The 22,782-nt window shown below is 45.9% G+C and overlaps 1 protein-coding gene across 3 annotated transcripts in view; it reads left to right on the top strand.

Annotated features, from left to right (window-relative positions):
- The window catches only part of CHD1 (chromodomain helicase DNA binding protein 1), a 1,484,343-nt gene that overhangs the window by 1,292,142 nt on the left and 169,419 nt on the right, over window positions 1-22,782 (top strand). For all 3 annotated transcript variants that reach the window (XM_085632544.1, XM_085632543.1, XM_085632545.1), the window contains one exon: window positions 20,631-20,727. In XM_085632544.1, coding sequence (XP_085488670.1) covers window positions 20,631-20,727 — 97 coding nt within the window. The remainder of the gene's footprint in view (window positions 1-20,630; window positions 20,728-22,782) is intronic.

The raw sequence follows: 22,782 nt of genomic DNA, 5'->3' as shown, positions 1-22,782 counted from the left end.
ATCACTAACGTGTCTCTTTCAGATGTATAAGTTACCCCACCCATCCTTCCCGTTCTACGAATTGATTCTATAGTTAAGGTCGTCCCTTTCAGGGCCCTAGTTTCATGGCACCAGTGGTCAGTTTCTTGCATGGCTCTGCATTCAGGGCGCGGAAAGTCGTGTACAGAAAGGACGTCAGCGCGCATGGGTGGCGCCTAAATAGTGTCCGTGACGTCATCTCGGCGCTTACGACGCCAGTGACAGACGCGGAGCCGCACAACGCCACCTACTGACGCGCAGGGGTACTGCTGACGAAAAACGTTTCTGTATCCAGTCTGACGCCTGGGGATATTCTAAGGTAAGGAATCTATCACTAACTAATGTCTCTTACAGATATATTGTTACACAAGTAGTTACTTGTGCAACACCACTCATGCCATCCCATAACATGTATTATAACGTAAAATGAAAACTTAGCTTATAAGTAAAAATATAATATTTCTGATGTATACAGCTACCTGCAGAACTGTAGGAAGTAATTGTATCCACCAGAAAAAGCGTAGCCAAAGGTAACTTGTTCGTATAGATAACATTAAATTGCTTTGTTTTAATATTTTTAAAAAAAGAAAAGCAAACAAAACTATTTAACAATTTTGTTTTAAATAGTAAGTTTAAATAAATAGTGGTCTCGCTACCTTTAGTCTGGGTTTCCTCTGCCTGGAAATTCTCTGCTTCATGACAGAAATTTTGTATGGAAGCGGTTGGTAGGTATTTACCCTTGGATTTGATCTCAGTCTCTTACTGAGAAACCAATTCTCCTGACTTATCCCGATGCACCTTAAGTTTAGGAGGTCCGGCAGTTCTATTGTCTTAGATGGAGGCTTTCAAAGAAGCAGTGTTGCGAGTTTTCTGCACCCTTCCCACTCCACTGCTGTACTGTTGGCTTCTCAGATCTGAGAAGGCCTCCCTTCAGATTACCGTCAATGGATCTGTCCTCAACTTCATCTGTGCCCTACCTGTCTTTAATTCCGGTGCCAAGATCCACGCAGGTTCCTATCACATCAATGCAGCAGGAGGACCAGATTGGTTTGGATGACTCCAAATTCTAATCCAACTCGACCTTGACTGAAGTTGCGTCCTGCACAAGTACCAACAAATCTTGTCCAACGTCAGTCAGACTTAGACAGGACATTGTTACTACCTATGAATTTCCCAGAAGAACTCCAAAACCCTTTTGGATAAGATTCTGATTATAGCAAACATGGCTTAGGCGATTACAATGGGGATGACTGGGATGATGAACTCCACTATTGTGATGATGATAGTCTGTTTGTGGATTACAAGAGGCCAGTGGTTTGCACACTTACCCTGATACTGCATTGTGTTCTCTCCGTGGCCCTTTGACAAAAGAATCGGGCATAATTTATTGTAGTGATCAGACGTGCAGCTGACGTCCTAGACTTGCAACTACCATGTCTTGACAGAAATGCTGCAGCCCGGCCAGGCTTTGACAGGGGCACTTTTACCTTTCAATTAGGCCTTCATGTACATCCTAAAGGCACATGTACCAAGCTTTACTCTTGCCTGCAAGTAATTTGCTAGATGCCCCAGACCCGCCCAATGTGACCCTGTCGTTCTTACTCGGCATCACACACCTGGGAGCCTAGTTCTTCAGGTGTCCACAAGAAGAATGAACCTGTACGAGGATCTTATGACACCTCTTGATTGGGATTTGAAGCACATGGAGGCTTTTGGGAAAGGATGTTTTTATCAGCTGGTCCTGCTCGTCCTGCTGTCAATTCTAGCTGTCTGCTTGGACGACACTCTCATGCATTTGTTAGAGCTAGCTATTTCTAAACGTGATCGTCTCTATGCTCAGACACAGAGGCAACATGGACCCACAATTCTTCATGAGCACACCACCCACAGTCTGTTTTTTGTAGTACAGATCTAGTCAAATGAGTACCCACAAAGGAAGGTGTTCTTGGATCAAACAAATTAAAATAATAAAGAAAGCCACATCACGTGTCCCCTGTGGAAAGGACAAAAGAACCACAATAAACAACTGACAGTCAAATTATTATGATCTCCTAGAGAACTTCCCCTTTGTTCACACCCACCCTTACCTCACCTTTTTTCTACAGGCCTGCACTAATATCAAATTGGAGTGAATGTTCTGAGAGACTCTCTTAGTTATACTGTAAGGAAATCATAAAAGGTTTACCAGCCTCTTCCTTAACTATATCAAATTATAGTGTACTTCTCTTATACTAAATCAGCATAGCTGTTGAGAATGATAAGTTTAGCAGTTCGAAATCCACCTTTTCTGCTTGGTATCCCAGATTTCTTGCCTTTAACTGGGCCCTATATTTTTGCTGGCATTAGAAATCTAAGCACTTTAGCCCTGCTAACCAGAAATAAAGTGCCTGTGGTCTCCGTTTAAACATCAGCGAATTGGCATATTCCTACTTGGTATATTTAATTTGACTGAAAGTCCCTAGTATATGGTTCAAAATATAACCAAATGTATGGGAATTAAATACTACTAGTGAACTGCAGCACCTGTAGTGCCATCCACTATAGTGACAGTGCAAACATGGCTTCAGGCCTACCATTGTAGCCTGACTGTAACAGAGCAAATCATGCACTGTGACCTGTCAAAGTAAACCTTTTTGAACACTTTAATTAAAAATAGTAATAAAGATTCCCATATGTAGGCTCTGTATCCAAGAAAGCAAGGAGCATGGTATTTAAAAGTAGGACATTGAGAAATGTACGGGTAATGTGTTTTTACATTGACTAGCTCGCAAAAGATTTTTTTCACTTGGCAGACCTACCTGTTTTGTTTTGAAAACCAGAGTATAGATAAAAAAAGCAATACTGTATCTCTGGAATTGGACAACTAGAAAAATAAGATAACTAATCTAATAGAGACGTCTAGCCGCAGATTCCTTAACTTGAAAATTTTGCACAGCAGCACCTCTGCGTGCCGGGGGTGGCGCCGTACGACTCCGCCCTGACGTCGTCAATGAAAGTGACATCAGCGGAGCCACATATGCCCCGGCGCGCCAACATCAGTTTTCTTCTTTTCTGCGTCACGACGCGGACCCTGGAAACCAGCAGTTCCTGGCCTTGTTTTGGGCCTTCTTGGCACCATTGGTGTCGTACCGGAACAGTGTGCAATGCCCTCCGGGTTCAAATCCTGTGAGGCCTGTGCGCGTCAGATGTCGGGCACTGACCCGCACCTGATTTGCATGTGGTGCCTTGGAGTGCACCACGATTCTAAACAATGCTGCGATTGTCAACAGATGAAGCAGAAGTCCCTACGGGAATGCCGTATGAAGTTGTTGGCCGCACAGCTGTCCGGCCCAGCTTCTTTTCGTCGTCGCTCTCCCGCGACTGGCGGCCTAAAAAAGGTAAGCGGAGCCACAAGCGCCCACTGAGGTCCACCTCTTGCAGGCGTGCCACTGGCGCCCATTCCTCTCGTAAGGGGTCAGCTACAGGTGCCAGAAGGTCACCTCCACCATACCCTCCTTTTCCAGGAGTCGGAGCAACGCGCGCCGAAATGGAGGCCTACGCCTGGGCTCTTCAGGCCTACTTTGATTCCCCCTCTCTCTATGGCGCACCTTCGGGCCCCACAGAGGCAGAGGGTACTCCTGCCGGGCCCTCGTCGGCGGATCCTTCCATGACCAGGGTGTTGTGTGCACAGACTCGGACTCCGGAGCCAAGGCGGCAACGTTGGGCCGTGGCCCAGACCGTCCTGGTCGCTCTAGCACACTCTGCCAGTCAGAGCATAGCCCCGGCGTCCACGACGCTGTGCTTGACGCCAGGCTCACACCGCCAGTCAACGCATAGCCCTGTGCGGCTTGCTGCGTGTACGGTGGAAGCGGCGTCGGCGACACCGGTCTCGGAACTGGGCACCACGTCGGACCCAATTACGGGCTCGACATCCAAACCCACACAAGCTCTGAGCCTGCTCCCACGTCTGGGGCAACACATCATCTGACGTCGGTCGAGGTAGCGTCCATCGTGGAGGCCGTCGATGTCCAGTCGACTCCTACACGGCGCCCGCCGATGTCGACGAATCCATCGCCGCCAGTTTCCATCCGTTCATCAACACCTGGTCAACATCGTTCGGTTAGGGATGCGGCTCCGACATCGACCTCACCTTTTCGACGTCGTAAGGACTTTGTGTCTCCTTCTCCTGTCTCCGTTCCTGCCTCTCCTGTTGGCCTGACCTCGCCTGCGGCTTCACCGGAGCATTCTCCGGCTCCATCTCTGACGCCGGCTCATTCTCCGGCTCTAGTTGAGGAAGTCCCGGCTCCGGATGATTCTTCGTCTCCGCTGGCTCCACCGTCGGCGCCGATCGGCCCTAGTCCGGTTATGCCTCAGCCTGAGCCATATCCTCCCTTTCTAGGCCCGGGTCAAGATTCAACGCATTATTTAAATGCGATGTATGGGGTCTTTACTTGAGCAATGTACCCCTCTGGAGCGCCTTCGGGTCCCATGGGTCTAATGGCTTTCAACTTGGGAGTTCCTCCTGCTTACCCTCAAGCTCCTTTCATGCCATTTTTCTCGGCGACGCCGTCTTGGCATTTCCCGGCGCCGAGGACATCGACGCCGCTTCCATCTTCACCGGCTCCGGCTCGACCTCGTTCGACTCCAGCTGCTCCTCTGGATCCGGGTTCGGCGCCGTCTAAGTCGGTTACGGCACCACCGACTCCTGTTGTGAGAATCAGATCCAGGAGAGAAGCTCAAAGGGTACTAGAATAACAAAGGTACCAGGTTGAGGAGATGGAAGAAGGTGAGCTAATGGAGTCTGATGATTTGTTTGAGGTGTTGAAAGAAGCTAGTGGCCTGGACTTGTCACCTGAGTGGGAGATTACTCCTCCAGCTGATACTCCTTCAAAAGATGTGGCTCCCTACCACTCAGTTATTAAAAAAGCAACTGAGCTTTTGGATTTGCAGCTACCTTCTGCTGAGTTTAAGCCGAACATCCTCACAGAGGTTTTACATTCTCCCTCCTCTGTATCGGAACCCTTTCTTCCATTTAATGACGCCATTATTGAACCGGTCATGGAACTGTAGCAAGAAGATATAGGGCGGCTCCAGGGGACCCAGACTTTCTGACTTCACATCCTTCTCTGGAGAGTCTGGTGGTTCAGGCTGCTTGTTCTAAAAGATCTTCAGGTGCCTTTCCCCAGGTCCCTAGCGACAGGGATGCTAAAACACTTGACCAATCAGCCAAGAAAGTCTTCTCCTCTGCCAGTATGGCTTTAAAATCAACAAATGCCACCTGTCTTTTGGGTCGATATATCCATGCTCTAATGGACTCAGCGAAACAACTGGCCCCTACGTTGTCAGAGGAGGATAGACAGAACTATAATGAGGTGCTATCAGACACTCAGGCTGTTGCTCGTCAAGTTATCCAGAGTGGCTTGGATACTGCGGACTCTGTCGCTAGAATCATGGGCTCTTCTGTTGCCACAAGGAGGAGTGCGTGGCTGAAGTCATCTGAGTTCTCCCCTGATGTGCAGGCAACTCTTCTGGACTTGCCTTTTGACGGCTCTGGGCTTTTTGGTAAAAAAAGCTGATGCTGCACTGGAGAGATTTAAAGAAAGCAAAGCCACGGCCAAATCTCTGGGTCTGCAGATACAGCCTAGGGGTTCTTTTAGGAGGTACAGGGGCTTTGGAAAATCGTCCTTTCCGACCTACAGGCAGCCCCAGCAACAACAGCAACAGAACACCCTGTATAAGAGCTACAGGGGCAGAATCAGAGGTCGTGCACGAGGTCGGCAGCTCTCCTCTTCCTCTTCCTCCGTCCCTCCCACCACTGCAAAGCAGCCCTAGATCCAACATTCTGGATCATGTTGGTCCTGTGGGGGGCCGACTTACCCATTTTCTACAAGATTGGGAATCGGTTACTACAGACCTTTGGGTTCTAGATCTTGTAGAAAATGGGTACACTCTTCCCTTTTGAGAATTTCCTCCGAATCACCCTCCTTGCCAAGGTGCTTGCTCGGAGGACCATCTTCTTCTCCTGCAGGAGGAAGTCATTACGTTACTGAAAAAAGGTGCGATAGAGGTGGTTCCAGAGCAGGAATGGTGTCAGGGATGCTACCCCCGGTATTTCCTGATTCCGAAGAAGGATGGCAGGCTGCGTTCAATCCTGGACCTCCGGATCTTGAATCTTTTTCTGAAGCAAGAGCAGGTCAAGATGCTCACCCTTGCGCAGGTTCTTCAAGCGCTGCAACAGGAAGACTGGATGGTGTCGATCGACTTACAGGATGCGTATTATCACATCCCCATCCTGAAGCCACACAGGAAGTATCTCTGTTTTACGGTAGGGTCGCAACATTTTCAGTTTGCGGTCCTTCCGTTTGGTCTTACTACTGCACCTCGAGTCTTCACCAAGGTGATGGCAGTGGTGGCTGCCCATCTCAGAAGGTCGGGGATTCCTGTTTTCCCCTACCTGGACGACTGGCTGATCAAAGTGGAGTCGCCAGAGAAGGTGCTTCATCATCTGCAAGTTAAAACCCAGCTGTTGTACAAATTGGGTTTCTCAATAAACGTGCCCAAATCTCACCTGGTGCCCTCTCAGCGCAACCTGTTCATAGGGGCGGTACTGGACACTACTGTGTGTCGAGCATTCCCACCTCCGCAAAGGATTCTCGACATACAGGAAATGATTTCCTTGTTTTACAATGGAGCAGTCGTTCCAGTCCTGAAGGTCCTTCGTCTGCTCGGTCTGTTTGCTTCCTGCATCCTGTTGGTCAACCATGCACGCTGGCACACGAGTGCGCTCCAGTGGTGCCTCCGCAGGCAGTGGTATCAGCACAAGGGAGATCTCAGGGAGTCTGTGAGGATCTCCAGAGAAGCTGCAGCGGATCTATCTTGGTGGAGTGTGGAGGGCAATCTGTCTCAAGGAAAGCCCTTCCATCTGCCTCCATCGGTGGCCACAGTGATAACGGATGCATCCACTTTAGGGTGGGGTGCGCATCTGGGGGATCTGGAGGTCAAGGGTCTTTGGTCTCCAGGAGAAAGGTTGGTTCACATCAACCTTCTGTAATTACGGGCGATACGTTTGGCGCTCAAGGCCTTCCTCCCTTCCCTTCGCAGTCAGTCGGTTCAAGTCCTGACCAACAACACTACCGCGATGTGGTATGTCAACAAGCAGGGAGGAGTGGGGTCGCATTGTCTCTGCAGAGAGGCTCTGCGTCTCTGGTCCTGCGCTCAGGATCAACAGATTTGTCTGATTGCAAATCATCTGGCCGTAGTTCTGAACGTGCGGGCAGACAGTCTCAGTCAGCAGTTCTCTGCCGACCACAAGTGGAAGCTCCATCCGGAGGTGGTTCGGCTTGTCTTTCGGACGTGGGGAACTCCTCGGGTGGACCTGTTTGCCACTCACGAGAATGCTCACTGCCCGTCGTTCTGCAGTCTCCAGTATCCGATGCAGGGAGCAATGGGGGACGTGTTTCAGTTGAGATGGGACTCACATCTCCTTTACGCGTTTCCTCCCATACCCTTGATTCCTCGGGTTCTGAGAAAGATTCGCCAAGACCGGGCCCAAGTCATACTGATCGCCCCGGATTGGCCAAGAAGGGTGTGGTACACAGATCTTCTCCACCTCTTCTCGTGCCCTCCGCCTCCCTCTCAGGGCAGACCGCCTCTCGCAGTCGGAGGGGCAGGTTCTACACCCCCACCTCCAGAGCTTACACCTTCATGCCTGGAGATTGAACGGGGCAACCTGAATTCTTTTTCTCTCCCGCCATATGTAGTAGATGTGATTTTGTCTGCTAGACGTCATTCCACCAAATCTGTCTATTCCTATTGGTGGTCCAAATTTGTTCTTTGGTGCGGAGAGAAGTCTATTGACCCCTTGAGAGCTCGTTTATCCAACATTCTTCAGTTTGCTCTTACTCAGCAGGGCTTTGCTGTAGCTACTGTTAAGGTATATTTGTCGGCTTTGTCAGCATTTCTTTGCTTGCCGGATCAGCCTTCCCTGTTTAAGTCACCTATAGTATTACGTTTCCTTAAGGGCCTTACAAACAAGTTCCCGCCTACTCCTTTTATTGTACCTCAATGGGACTTAAATCTTGTCTTAACTTACTTGATGGGTTCTCCCTTCGAGCCCTTGCACAAGTGTTCCTTGAGGCTGTTGTCTTTCAAAACAGTCTTTCTCATTTATATTACCTCAGCAAGGAGGGTAAGCGAGCTTCAAGCTATAAGTTCAAAACCCCCCTTCTTGACTATTCATGCTGAAAGAATGGTACTCAGGACCAGGGCTGCTTTTCTGCCAAAGGTGGTAGCTCCTTTCCATCTGGGGCAATCCATTACCCTTTCTACCTTCTATCCTCCCCCTCCCCCTTCCAAGGAGGAGGAGCGGCTTCACCGCTTGGACCCTAAGAGGGCGGTGAGCTTCTACCTCGATGGGACTAAAGACTTTCGAGTGGACGACCAGCTCTTCGTGGGCTTTGTTGGCTGCAGGAAAGGCAGAGCGGTGCACAAACGCACCCTTTCTAGATGGATTATTTTCTTCATCAAGATTTGTTACTCTTTGGCCGGTAAGGAACCCCAGAGGGTATAAGGGCTCATTCTACCAGGGTAAAGTCTTCTACATCTGCTTTATATAGAGGTGTTCCTGTGGAGGACATTTGTAGAGCGGCAACTTGGGCCTTCCTCCACACTTTTGCAAAGCATTACTGCTTGGATTCCGAGGTGAGGAGGGATGGTCACTTTGCTTGTTCCGTCCTTCTGGACTTTCTTGTATAGAAGGGTGCACACCCTCCTCCGGGAGTGGGACTGCTGTGGGATTCTTTTCGCAAGGTGAGGAATCCACTGGCAGTTGTATCCATTAGAAGAACAAGTTACTTACCTTCGGTAACACTTTTTCTGGTGGATACAGTATCTGCCTGTGGATTCCTCACTGACCCACCCGCCTCCCCGTTGTCCACCTTTGTATACCTTCATTAGTGATGTTTTAAAATTCATTTATTACTGTCAAAGGAAGCGTGCTATTTCTTTTGCCTTCCTGCATTGTCTTCACACTGTGTTTGTTGGTTTGTATATTGTGTACTGTATATATATTGCTGTCAGTTCGTCCGTGTGCCTCGAAGGCACGGAAAAAAGGGCAGAACTGACGTCATCACGCCGACAAGGTCTTCTTATGGATCCAGTGACGTCAGCGGAGCCGTGCCTCTGTGACGTCGTCTTCGTCGCCGTGGAGAGCTACAAAAATTTCCGAATGTTGCTGGCGCAGGGGATATTCACAAGGTGAGGAATCCACAGGCAGATACTGTATCCACCAGAAAAAGCGTTACTGAAGGTAAGTAACTTGTTCTTTGACACCACAGTGTCAAATCCTGCTGGACACATTTGCTGGGTTCACATGTAATACTTGGTGCATAGATAAAATGGAGAACAGGAATGCCAAGACCATTCTTCTGTAGCCAGTGCCTGGTTGCTGAAGGACCCTGCTTTTGTCCTACATGACTTCTGGCATTGGGTTTACATATAGCACTTGTGGGGCACTTGAAAGGGAGAAAACGGGAATCAAGACAATTCTTCTGTATCCACGGTCTGGTTTCTGGAAGACCCTGCATTTGTTCCACCAGACTTCGGTTTCTGGGTTTATTGTGGTTTCAAACTGGGTTTTAGTGTTATATGTGGGAGAACACTAGAATTGCCATAATACAGTCTCCACACACACCCTCAACCCTCATAGTCCAGGTTGAATGTGTCCGAAGATTTTTGCCATCTTGAAAATGCCCAATGTAGGTAGGGTTAGGCCCAGGACACTTTTACCCCGTTAATCAGTGTGTGACCCACCCTCTTAGCTGGTTCCAGACATAGATGTGGAACCTCTGTGCACCCACTTACGAACACTGTCTGGCACTGCGGAAAATCAGAAGAGGACTGGGCCTGCTTCCTCCTGTACCCAGGGCAAATTAGTGGACTCCAAGGGCCTGTTGGGTGACCTCCTGTGTAGCTGCAGGGAGATAATCCGCAACCAGTCTTTTCCTGTAAGTGCCTAGCTGACCAGTAGCACTTGGACTGGACCCTACTTTTGACCTCTGCCTAACATCCTTTGAGTCTCTAAGTGCCTCCCCTGTGGTCCTTGGGGAGGTGGGAAGCTTTAGAAGTGTACTTCTTTGGTGGATTGGGACTAAAAAGACTAAGCCAGAAGGTAAATTCTTTGACCAGGACAAACCTGATAGGTGTATCTGTCCCACGGTCCATTGTGGTCAGCCTCAAATTGCACCTTGTTTCGGGCTTCCACGACCATTGACTAGCATTGTCACTTTGTACTTTGTGGTCTTACTTAAAACTTTAAAAATTCATATTGCTAGTTCCCCTTATGGGATTTTTTGTGGCATTTTCTGTATTAAATTGTAATCTTATTATTCTAATTGATTTTAGGATTTTTATTATTTTGCATTTTGACTTTATTACTGTTTTTGGTACTTCATAAATACTTTACATATTGCTCTAAGTTAAGCCTGCCTGTTCCGTGCCATAGGTACCAGTGGGTTAAGCTCAGATTAATTCAGAGACTTCGAGGGTTCACCCTGACAAGGGTTGTGATTTTTCTTTTATGTGAACAGTCACCCACCCCAAATAATAGTCTAATTTCTTACACCTGTTTTTTTCTACCTCAAAATTATACTCTGTTCTTTCCTTACATGTGGTCACTGCCTGCATAAAATTGTGACACAGCCAAAAATGCAGGCAAAAACTTCAATGTTGACTTTACCATCCACACTCTAATTTGAGTGGTAAGTCACGTAAACCGTATACGTTGAAAACAAACTTCACTGTACATGTGATTCAAATAGGCTTTAAGGCAATGTCATTGTTCGAAGTAACTGGGAAATAGCCAAGTCTTGCCATTATTCTAAATGTACCTTTACACTCTTCAGTTGGGCACCAGAGAGCAGGAGGGAAATATCAGTGTCCACAAGCGTGTGACTGGTCTCTTGGAGAGGTGGTCTTCCAACTTTTTATTCCTCACGCAAAGCTCCACTTTAGAATCAGAATGTGCCCCGTTGGGTCCTCTCAATACGAATAGCCTTGAGAGATGTGCCGATCACGCGGCAGTGTTGGCACAGGCTCTAAAAAGTGAACATACAACCTCTAAAAGGTGTCAGTCATCAAAGGGAACAAATACAAACACATTGCTCCCACGAGTCAACTCTCCTATGTGGGTGCATTTTCACAATCTGCTTTGGCCTATTGAAATAAACAGTAAGGAAAATTACCAATGAGTCATTATATTAATTAAACTGTTCATAAAAGGTGAATGTATTTTGTATTTCACAGAACTGACCATGGTGTTTGAGGTTGTGCTTAAAAAGGTGTATAAGGGAAGCACTGCTGTTTAATTGTGTAATACCTGGATGCTTCTACCTGTTTCATCACAACATTGTGGGACTTGAACGCCGAGATCTTTCCAGCAGTCTCTGATAAATTCCACTCCAACGTAGCATAAATAATTCAGGATAGATGCAGCAAAGTATGTCATCCGTTCAGAGCCCAACAATTTAGCCTCTTTCAAGTATTTGGAAGCAGTATGGCTTACAGACCACTCCAAGGCCCACCACCTCAGCAGCATACCCCTCCCCCCCTTCCAGTTCTTTTGAGACTGGGGTCCATTATCTAGCCAACAACGTACTGCATAGTTCCCCAGCCCACTCACTTCAGTTTTCAACCCACTTTAGATTGCCCTCTATGATACATAGGCACCCTGAAGTAGGCACAATGTTACTACCTCCAGGGGAGGCAGAGCATTACATGCGTCAGGTGGTCCAAAGGGGTTGCACCCTGCCATTGCTGCCAACACGCTGCATATTCCAGAGCTGTTTTAAGGGGATCACTTGTCTCTTTTGCAGCAAGAAGTCCAGGCTCCTTTAGACAAAGAACTCAAAAAGGGATCCGGCATCAGAAATAGGGACTATATCTTATACATGTTATTTCCAGATGCTAGATAAAGGAAGAGGCCCTCATCCTATTTTTGAGCTTCGTCAACTTCTTCCTAAAAAACGACAAATTCAGGATGCTCACTCTGGCCCAGGTTTTATCTGCTCTGGATCCTGGAGACTGGATGGAAGCTCTAGATCTACAGGACTCCTATTTTTATGTTCCCATCCAGCAGTTCCACAGGCGTTGCGGTTCTATGTGGGCCTAGAGTATCTACACTTTTTTGTGCTTCCCTTCAGCTTCACCAGTGCCCCTCCGGTCGTAGCACATCTTTGGAAGTTGAGTATACCAGTCTTACCCTACTTTGATAGGCTGTTAAAGGCAGGCTTTCCACTGTCGTAGATCAAGTCCAGATGATGGCAAACCTCATAACATCTTTGAGGTTCTCGTTCAACGTGCCAAAGTCACACCTGACTTTTTTTGCAAAGGCTCCCATTCTTTGGAGTCATTCTGTATACAATGCAATTTTAAGTCTTCACTCCGAATCCAGGATCTTCGAGCTATAATGCTAATGTTTAAACCTTGTACTGGATCCCAGTGAAAGTGATTCATGAAAGCCCTCTCGGTAAAACATTCCAGATAGTGTTTGTTTTGTCTTTGACCCAATAAGGACTTACTTTGGGCACCATTGAAGGTTATCTGTCTGCCTTTTTATATTTAATGACCCAGCCATACCTGTTCAAATCACCCCCAGTGATTTATAAAACATTTGAAATGTATGTTAAACTTACCTCCTCCCTCTCAAAGCCTTGGTGATGCACCAGAGGGATCTCTGTTTGGTTCTCAATTTCCTTATGTTCACTCCTTTGAACCGATGCGCAGCTTTCCACTGCGTTTTCTAACTGTGAAGACTATATTCGTGGTCTCATTATAGTCTGCTCATCTCTTGAGGGGAAATTAAAACTTTCGTGTTGCAATCGCCTTACACTTCCTTTTCCCCCCAGATTCAGTGGTAGTGTGGACCAGGGCGCTCTTTTTGCTAAAGGTCATGACTTCTTTTCATGTTGGGCAATCAGTCACTCTGCTGCCGTTCTTTACTCTGCCACACCCTCGAAAGAGGAGGAGACTCTATCGGTTGGACCCCAAGAGAGCCTTAAGCATTTATATCTATGTGAGGAAGTGGCTCTGTATATACTGTTCACAAATAGGTACAGGGTGTACAGAGTCCACAGACCCCAGAGGTTTGGCAGAGGCTAAAGTTAGATATAACCTTACTCTCTAAAGTGGTAGCTTGGTCGAGCAGTAAGGCAGTATCAGAGGACAGTGTAAAGCATTTGTTGCACACACTCAGCCAGCATGGTCTCACACACTCAATAACTGAACTCTAGGCCAATGGGTTATATATAAAAAATATGTGCTTGTTTTATTTTAGAACCAACAATGGGTATTAAAATGTACTTTCTCAGAATGAGATGCTTTATATAAATACTTTTGCAATATGCAATTGACTTTTGTAGAAAGTTACAAGTGGTTGCAATAGGCAACACAATAATGCATTGAGTTCAATGGAAGTTTCAAGTTATTTGCAACAGATTACTTTTAGGATTACTTTTGGAATTCCAAGGACTGAATCCTAGATTCAGTCCTGGGTCAGTACTTAGAATCAAGTGATAAAAGTCGACTTAATTACTGTGATGATTTTTAGACAATATTTAGCTATTTTAAAAGTTGACACTTAGAAAATATTTCATAGAAAACAGTCAATGATTCCCTATGGAAGAAAATTCCAGTTGCAGGTATAGTATGTTCTCGTTACTTTTGTAATCCAGTACTGGGTACCTAGACTCAGTACTGGGACCTTTATCCAAAACAGGTAAGCAATTACGTTTTCAGAAATTATACGATTTTTAAAGAATATTTAAAGTTTGCAGAAATTGACACTTCGAAGAAATTTCACAGAAAAACAGTCAATGGGTTCCTATGGGAGAAAATTGGGTTACTGGTAAGAACAGTTGTAAGTATTTTTCAGTCAGTGCTGGGTACCAAGATCCTGCACTGGGAACTCACCTAATAGCAGGTGAGTATTTTCGTTGCCAGGGCGGCTGGGTGCAGGGTGCTTTTGAGCCTTCGGGCGCTCAATTGATTTCAATGGGAAATCTCCGGTTTAGAAAAAGACTGCAAGCTCGGGGACGAAAATTCTTCAGGTGCCACCACTACTTCGAGAGGTAAATTGGGTAATTGGAGGATAGGTAGGTACCCCGGGATTGGGCACAGGGGTGCGCCGGGTGCAGGGGTGCCTTTTGGTGTCGGGAAATCTTACCCTCTGTTGATCGCGGTTGGGGGGCACCCGATTCTGATGCTGCAGGCTTCTTCAGAAGTGTCGAGGGAGGTCCTTGGGTGCCGGACTCGGGGTCACAGTCGCCGTGGGGTCGTCCTCGTGGTCTTTATTCACTCCGGCACGGGCCTGGCTTGGCTGGTGCAGAGTGTGCTGGGTTCGCGGTTCTGGGCTGCTGCCAGGGATTAGAAGTAGATTTTGAGTAGAGCCTCTACTCATGGGAGTCCCAGGGGGCTTAGAGTCAAAAGGTAGCAAGGTCCTCCGGGGTTTGTGAGGTTGCTGGCCACAAGAGATGCCGGGTTGGAGCAGGAGCAGGTTCGAGGGTCGACAGGCCGGCAGGGCTGGGGCCAAAGCAGTTGATGTCTTCCTCTTCTTAGCAGCTGCAGGGCAGGTCTTCTTTCTTCTAGCTCTTCTTCGGATTTCGGAATCTGGGGAAAGAAGGTTCAGGGTGCCCCTAAATACTAGATTTAGGGGCGTTACAGGTAGGTGAATGGCAGGGACCAATGGGTCCCTGTCCTGTGGTGGGTACACCCCCTATCCTGCCTCTCTCCTGTGGGAGGGGGGCAGTAGCCTAGTCCTGATTGGGCAGGGCTTCCCATCTTCAAGATGGCGAGAGCCCAGAGATGTGCTTCACCTCGCCTCCCCCACCTGAGGGGTGGGGTTGGCAGGCTGGCACATCCCCTGTCCTTATTTGGGGTTTCCGGCCAAGCTTCCCGCCAGAGTGGGGGGTTGCAGTGGCCTGGGGAAGCTCACAGAGGCGGCATGCCTTCGAAGCTTCCCCCTGCCCATCCTGGGGGAGGAGATTTAGCACCTCGCCCAGGATGTGCATTGTTGCAGACCCAGGAGAGCAGGGGCTCTCCTACCCAGGGTCCAGCAACATGTCTGCTGTGTGGCAGCCTAGGCAGCCTCAGAACAGACGTGGATTGTAGGTTAGGTGTCAGGGGGCCTCTCTAAGATGCCCTCTGGGGTGCTTGGTACATTAAATCCCACACTGGCATCAGTGTGGGTTTAATGTGCTGAGAAGTTTGATACCAAACTTCTCAGTCTTCAGTGTTGCCATTATGGTGCTGTGGAGTTCGTGTTTGACGAGCTCCCAGCACCATGTACTCTTAAATGGCAGCACTGCAATTACAGTGCCCAGGAATGGACCTGGGTACTGTAGGGGAACAGGGCTCCTGCGCCCACACCATTGGCATAGGACACCCAGCTAGAGGGGTGGCTGATGTATGCCATGGCAGTGTAGGTGGTGGGCATGGCACACAGGGATGTGTGCCCTGTCGACTCTTTGTTTTGTCTTGTACCCAGACACTCAGCCTGCAAGGGCAGGGTGTGTGTGTAAGGGTACAGGGCCTCTAAGGGTGGCACAATGGGTGCTGCAGCCCTTAGAGGCCTTCCCTGGTCACAAGGCCCTGGGTACCTAGGCTACCATTTACCAGGGGCTGACATGTGGCCAGGGTTTGCCAATTTGTGTTTTGTGTTTTAGGGAAGGAACATAGGCCCTGGGCACCTGATTGGCAGGAGTCCAGGGCACACTCAGTCAAAGTACATTCAGCAAAACGTGGGGGCATACCATGCAAGAAAGATGGCACTTTCTCACAATCGATCACAACAAAAGACCTTTGGCTGGATGATCAGATTACTGTGGGATTCTATGGGGGGAGAGAAAGGTAAGGCAGTGCAGAAAAGGATTTTGTCTAGGTGGGTAGTATCTACTATACACTTGCCAAAAGCAGCATTCTGAATGTCTGTAGGGCCACTAGGGCCAATGCTGCTACCACTGTGTTGGTCCACTGGATGCCTGTTCTTGATATCTTTGTGAACATGTGCACTGACGTCCACATTGCAGTCTTAAAGTACTTGAACCTTGGCTGCCAGGTCCAATGGAAAGGGCATTTCTACCTTTCGGTCCTGCAGGACTTTTTAATCTGAGCCATTCACCCTTTCTGTACCGCAGGACTTTCAATCGGAGATGTGAGCCATTCCACAGACCCACAACCTTGAGAAGAACTGCTTTGCTATCTAATATAAAGGTAAAGAATCTGCTATTAGAACTATCCATCATAAGAACACATTACTTACCTTCAGTTAAGCTGTTTTTGGTGGATACTCTAACTGCACATTCCTCACCACCCTCTCTCCTCCCTGTTCTGTGGAATGGTCTTGTTTTCCATCTCAAAAGGTTCCAAGGTAAAGACCTGCACACTGTTACTTCTGAGGATTGTTGGGCACTGCGTCTAAGGGTGCATGCAGGCAGGCTTAAGAATGAATTTGACATGCCGGGGTTTCACTTATATTCAGCTCCATTGTCACTTCTGGCGGAATGAAGTTGCACCTTCCCGCACCGCGCCACCTACCTGCACGCAAGACCAATGCTTCTCAAATCATGTGGATCCAGTCTGGTCCCTGTGGATATTCTAAAAGTGAGGAGTCATTGGTCAGAGTATCCACCAGAAATAACATTACGAAAGGAAAGTGACTTGTTCATCGAGTCTACCTTATGAATGTATTGCTTAAGAATTAGGTTATCTATGTCGCATAAAGTTATAGGTATTGCAACAATAAATCTAATGGCACAAAATAAAGACCTGGAACTTTCCCTGACCTTCATGTCTTAAGACCTTTAAACAAGGGAATTAGTCAACAGGGTTACGGTTACTTCAGGTTGTTCAATGGCAGGGCCTAAAATAGTCATTGTAAACCAGCACTGAGAGACAATTGAGAAATTCTGGAGTCCTCTGACTTCTGATATATTGTATTCTGTAAAAGAAAAGGACTCTCATAACATTAATAATCGACCTCCAAAAAAGTGGCTCCCAAATTTCTTCGATATACTTGTTTGCAATTAAAGTCTTATATTCTTCACTTTTTGCAGTAACAGGGGAGGACCGCTATTTTATTTGTAAATCAAAAAGCTTGTTCTTGTCTACATTGCACACGCTATCGAACCAGCTGGTGAAGAAAATAGGTTTTTTCTTATAATTGGAAGGTTTAGATAATTCACTACCTACAATAACCAGCAGTAATTCAAAAGCAGGAATACATTGAGAGGGAGAGTCAAAATATTGTTCCACCAAATCTTATCTTATGTTATATTGATTTGTATAGCGCACTATTCACTCGAGAGGATATGCAGGCGCTTGTCTTCTATCTTAGGTAGAAGAATTGTATTCATCATACCGGGATGCATTTCATCTTACAATTGTGCTTTCCATTTTATCCTTGCATGGTTATGGCCTATCGTTGCACCTTCTGGATAATTAAAAAGGCAGATTTGAGATAAGCCAAAGACTGTATTAGTATTTGGTTTTATAAAATTAACTGCAGTTGAATTATGCCTGCTTTCTTTTCTAAACTGATTTACTAGATCACAGTGTTTTACCTGAAAGAAAATATAATCTTTTCTAGGACCCTATGCATATGCCCTCTGCTAAAGGATGGAGCTACTCGGACTGTTGAGGCATTCACTGCTGTATAGCCATTGGTAATCCTGGTGTGTAAAAGTTGGTTATAAGGGTTATTGGTTTGAGAGTCAGTATAGGTGGCTGAATCCAGATCTGAAGCCTACTAGCAATATGTTGGCTAGAAAGATCTATGATGTCCTCAAGGGGACAGTTGTAATCACCTACTGTATATTTTCCCCAAATCCAAAATGGTCTAGTGAGCTACTCTAGCTTTTGTGGTTTAGATAAATTTTTATATAGTTAGCAAAATCAGTTATAAATGTTAACTAGCCTGCAGATATTAGTATTCATATCGCATACAATATATAACTGTCAGGGTTACAAAATTCAGTTACTTTAAAGAATATACCATGACAAAATATTAATCCAGACTAACAGCCCCCCCATACGGGTTCCCTTGAATTCCTTAGTGCATGTCTTTAAACAGTTTAAAATACAGGTCTGTATGCTGGTAAAAGGGGCCAGGTTTCTTGTTGACAAATTTTGTCAAACGTATCTTTTAATTTAGAGCCCGCAATTCCCTTTCTAATCTAAGTGTTCCATGTCATCATTAATAACCATTTGTTACCCCTTGAAGTGCATTCCCTGTCAACCTCTGCAGTTGGTGATATATGAGACAATCAACATTTATCTAAACCAGGCCACCCATTTTTTCCACTGTCATCATCAAAGTCTTTATTTCGGTTTTACAGTACCATAAAAGAGACAAACACATGAACCATAGTTAATAATATTCTGGGTAAAGGGTACTAAATTCATAGTGCAAATGTACAAGCACAGAAAAGGATCAGAACTAGACAGATCTCATTATTAAATGATTCTACCTATCGGCACGCATGCTAAAGTGCTAATGCTTAAATAAATATTGTTTATATCTCGATTTCTGGTGTGTACGGCCCGATTGAGCAGCATCAGCCATTTTAAAACCCATGCCGCAAGTGACCAATAAAAAGGATAAAAAGCTTAAAATATTGAGATAAAAACCAATTATTTACAAAACCTGTATACGAATGTAATAAAACACACCCATCTGGACTGATCATTATAATTTCAGTTTGTTTTGTCCATGGCAGTCGGGGAAATAGCTAAACCCTCCTTCTAATAGCGCAAAGCTGGCCTAAAAATTTTGCAGTTGCACACGCATAGAGTGGTCTCGCATCTGACTTTAAAATACGTAGGGCATCTTTGTGGCTGTGTGTCCCTAGTTGTCTACATACCGGAGCTAGCCAATTCCTTCTAAGTGTGGCATAGGCAACACAAGCTAAAAATACATTGCCTATTGTTTCACAATGGCATGAACAGGAGGGACAGCCCTTAGGCTGTGATTTATTTGTCAGCCAGGAATTAGTGAAGGCATTAATGGGTAGACTGCCAAGTCTGAACTGAGTGTACACTTTCCTGTCTGCCGGCACCTTAATAAAAATCAAGATAGCATTCTAGCCGGCGGATGGATTTCATGTCAGTAAAAACATCAGTTAAGCTGCCATGACAGATTTTCAAGAAATTCTTCTGTTCTGCCCATGCCCAATACTGAGATTTTAAGTGGTCCCTAGAGTATGTAGGCGGGAGACCATCAAGCTCCTTGGGGACACCTATGCCTGCCCAGATGGTGTCTGTGTTTTTAATCCACCCAATTTTATGTTTTTTGTCCAAAGCAGAAACTTCGGTCAAAGCAGAGGCATAGGGGTCCAGGTCAAGGGTAGTGACCAATCTATGCCAAAAGAGCAGTGGGCGAAGGTTCACCTGGTCATTAATAGACTTGACACCCAGGTCAAGTTTCAAGGGGAGAAGAAGAGTGCTTTGGGGGAGTGATAACAAGCTCCTAAGGAACCTGTTTTCCACTATTGAAAGTGTTAACATTTATTGAACCCCACAGTTCTGCCCCATAAAGAACACTACTCACTACCTTGCAACTGTACAGTTTGAGGGCGGGAGCTACAGGCTTGGTATAAGAAAGGCAGTGCTCCTGCCGCAAAGCCCCAGTTAGCTGGGAACATTTCAGGGACACCTTCTCTAAGTGATTCTTCCAATCCATTCCCTCGGACAACTTGATTCCCTAGTACTCAAAAGAACCAACCCTCTCAAGCGGAACATTGTCTCAGACCAAATTACTTTTAAAGGATTTGTGGGGATTTAGCATCATCAACTTAGTTTTAGTTGTATTGATGACTAGAATGAATTAATACAGGCCAGTATGGTTTTTCTTGGCTGACAGCTTTAAAATGACAACATCACAATTCCGCATAAAGGTTATTATATTTTTTCATCAACATTACATCATTTTGTTACGTTTCCTGATATTTTGCCTACACTTAGAGCATTTTGATGATTGCAAAGTTAAGCTTTGATTGCTGAATCATCTATAAACCCTTGAATAATGTGTGTAAGCGTACAAATACTATAAGTGTTAAAATGATGTGAGAGCTTTTCTTTATTGTACTCTTTCATGCTTAATTGTAACGTTGTCGCTAGTATATTTTTTGCATTTATTTGTAACGTATAACTTTATAAATCACTTAGCAGCCCTCTTGTGTCTGGTACATCATATATAACATAGCAGAATACTTTAATTGTACATTTTATGAGTATGGATTTAAGGTTGATGACTTCTTCTTCTGCACTGTAAACGTAGAACTCCATCATTACCCCTTACTTCACAACTCAGCAATGCTGGGAAGTGGCAGGAGTAGCATGTTTTAGTAGAGCAGACTGAAAAAACTTGGGGAGTAGGGTGAGGGACCTATCATCTTTCACTGTTTCAGTCCTGTGATGCATACTCTAAGCTTGTCTCCCAGTATTAGGATAGTGCCACAGGAAGAATGACGGTGCTTAAGAACTAAGGAAACTAGAGTTATGCTGGTTATTTTTTTAAATAACTACACTGTGTGCATCATTTACATCCCTAAAATGGCTATTTAGTGTTTTATTTTCCTTTTCAGAAACCTGTGGATTTTTGTGTCCAAGTTCACAGAATTTGATGCAAGAAAACTGCATAAACTCTATAAACATGCAATTAAAAAACGTCAGGAATGCCAGGTAAAATATGTGTTCAATTCCGGAAGTCCTTTGCAATTGCATTTGTGTAGTCAAAGCAAACATGCCCTTGATCATCTGAAAGCAGCCTATATTGTTATTAACGTTAATAACCATGCAATTAAAAGCAGCATTTAAAGTAGTGTCCTTTCATATTAATGATGTTGTTACATCCGGTCTCACCATACTGTCCATCTAGCGTCTCCACTGAAAACTGCTTCTCGAAGTTTCCCAGTATTTGTTGAGAATGTCTTGTGTTGAGCCTACATAGGAAGCTAACCCTGACCCCAAGGGTTGCTCAGTATATGTGCTTAGCCTGAACACCCGATACCTTTTTTTTTTCAGTGGGGAAGGCCTTAAAATATTAGCGTACACTCCTAGGGAAAGTCAGTGTGATTTACTGTTTTGGCTGCAGTGTCACTTTATTATATAAATAGGAGTAAATCTGCCTTAGAGCTCAGTTTTGCTTAAAAAATGTCTAGTGAGATTACAAACTGGTGCAAATGATACATGCCAAGATCAAATCTGCAGGTTCCAAGAAAGTATCTGTACATCTTATGGGTCAGGTCATCCAAAATTTATTTGGCTCAGCTCAGAATCAGAGCCCAGGCCTTTAGCACCCTGCTGGGCCAAGTTAAATACATTGCTCTCCAGCAGAAAAAAACAAAGATCTCCCCACTCAGAGAGCATTTAACAGTTCTTCACTCTGCTCCTGAGGAGAAAGGGCTGGCATAGAAAATATGCATCCATTAATTAGCTGTTACACTGTACCAGGTATTAAACAGCCCTGACCTACTAAACAAATGAGGGAGCCAAACTTCTGGAGCCAACACAGGAGGGGAGGGGGCCCCGTTTTAAAGGTGTGGTGGGAAAGGCCCTTTCATTGATGTCAGTGAGGGGCAGATCTAAAGCCCAAGAGGAGAGATGACCAGTGACTCCGAACTGGCACTATCTTGAATTGTCCCAGCATGCTGTTCAGGAGTGTTTAGACAAGGGTGGAGAGGTGATGTGGCACACTAGGATTTACAAGGGGTGCCGGCGTTCTGGAACTTTACACCTCAACTTAAAATAAAATCTTGCACAAGTGGGAGAAAGTGCTTTTTGTTAGATCTGGACATTGGGACTGGCAGTGACAGCCATGGACAGCTGAAAGGAGTAACCCCTGATTTCCTCCTGGACGAAAGACTTTGCTTGCAGTTGACCCCAAGACCTTACATTCCCAAATGACTAGCTGGGGGAAGAACTGGAGTTCTGCACCCAGGGGGACACAGGGAACCAGAAGAGAAACATTTGAAATGCTAGCACAGTGAGCCAAAGGAACCAGCTCCCAGCAAAGTGAGCTACCTTAGAGTCCAGGAGGTCTAAGGAAAAGGCTCCAAGTGGCTAGGGCTTGCCACAGGAGCAAAATTAGGCCACTTTCAAGCAAAATTGACTATTTGGCCCTGAGATATGTGAGGAGAAACGGCTCCCTCATATGAATGGAGGCATGTGACCAGGCACCTCAAGTATAAAAAAGGAAACTGCAAGACCGTGCGGCACAAGAAAGAACTGTGGACGGAGCTATTCATTCCATACTCCTGCAGGAGAGCGCCCCGTAGTGTCCTGAGGGGCTTCTTCAGGTTCAAGCTTTTCATCAATGCGTTGGCCCCAGGACAGCAAGAGTACCACCAATGGACTAAAGAGAGCCTGGGAAGACTGTAGGAGTGCAGCAGCTTTTCCCAAACGAAGTTTACTAAAGCACTGGTCCTAAGTTCGGAGGGTCTAAAAAAGGAAGGACACCCTAGGATATTCCTCATTTTTAAGCATTCCCACGGCTGGAGCTTTTGCTCTACAGCTGGGCGTGCAGTACCCTCTAGTGTCTTGGTCTATGGTTGCAGATTGTTGCCTAAAGTTGTTTAAAAAAGACAGACACATGGTTCATTTTTATACTAGACTTTATTTAAAAGTGTTATGTACAATTCGTTATTTAAACTTGTCACTGATAATGCTTTATTTGAAGGTGTTGTTATTGCTGACTGTAATGGGAATTCCAGAAAGGCTGCAATGCCTTATTAATTA

Source organism: Triturus cristatus, chromosome 2_1, assembly GCF_964204655.1.
Source record: "Triturus cristatus chromosome 2_1, aTriCri1.1, whole genome shotgun sequence".
Classification (NCBI taxonomy): Eukaryota; Metazoa; Chordata; class Amphibia; order Caudata; family Salamandridae; genus Triturus; species Triturus cristatus.
The sequence above is the reverse complement of the archived record's forward strand: the minus strand, read 5'-3'. Positions and strand labels throughout refer to the sequence as shown.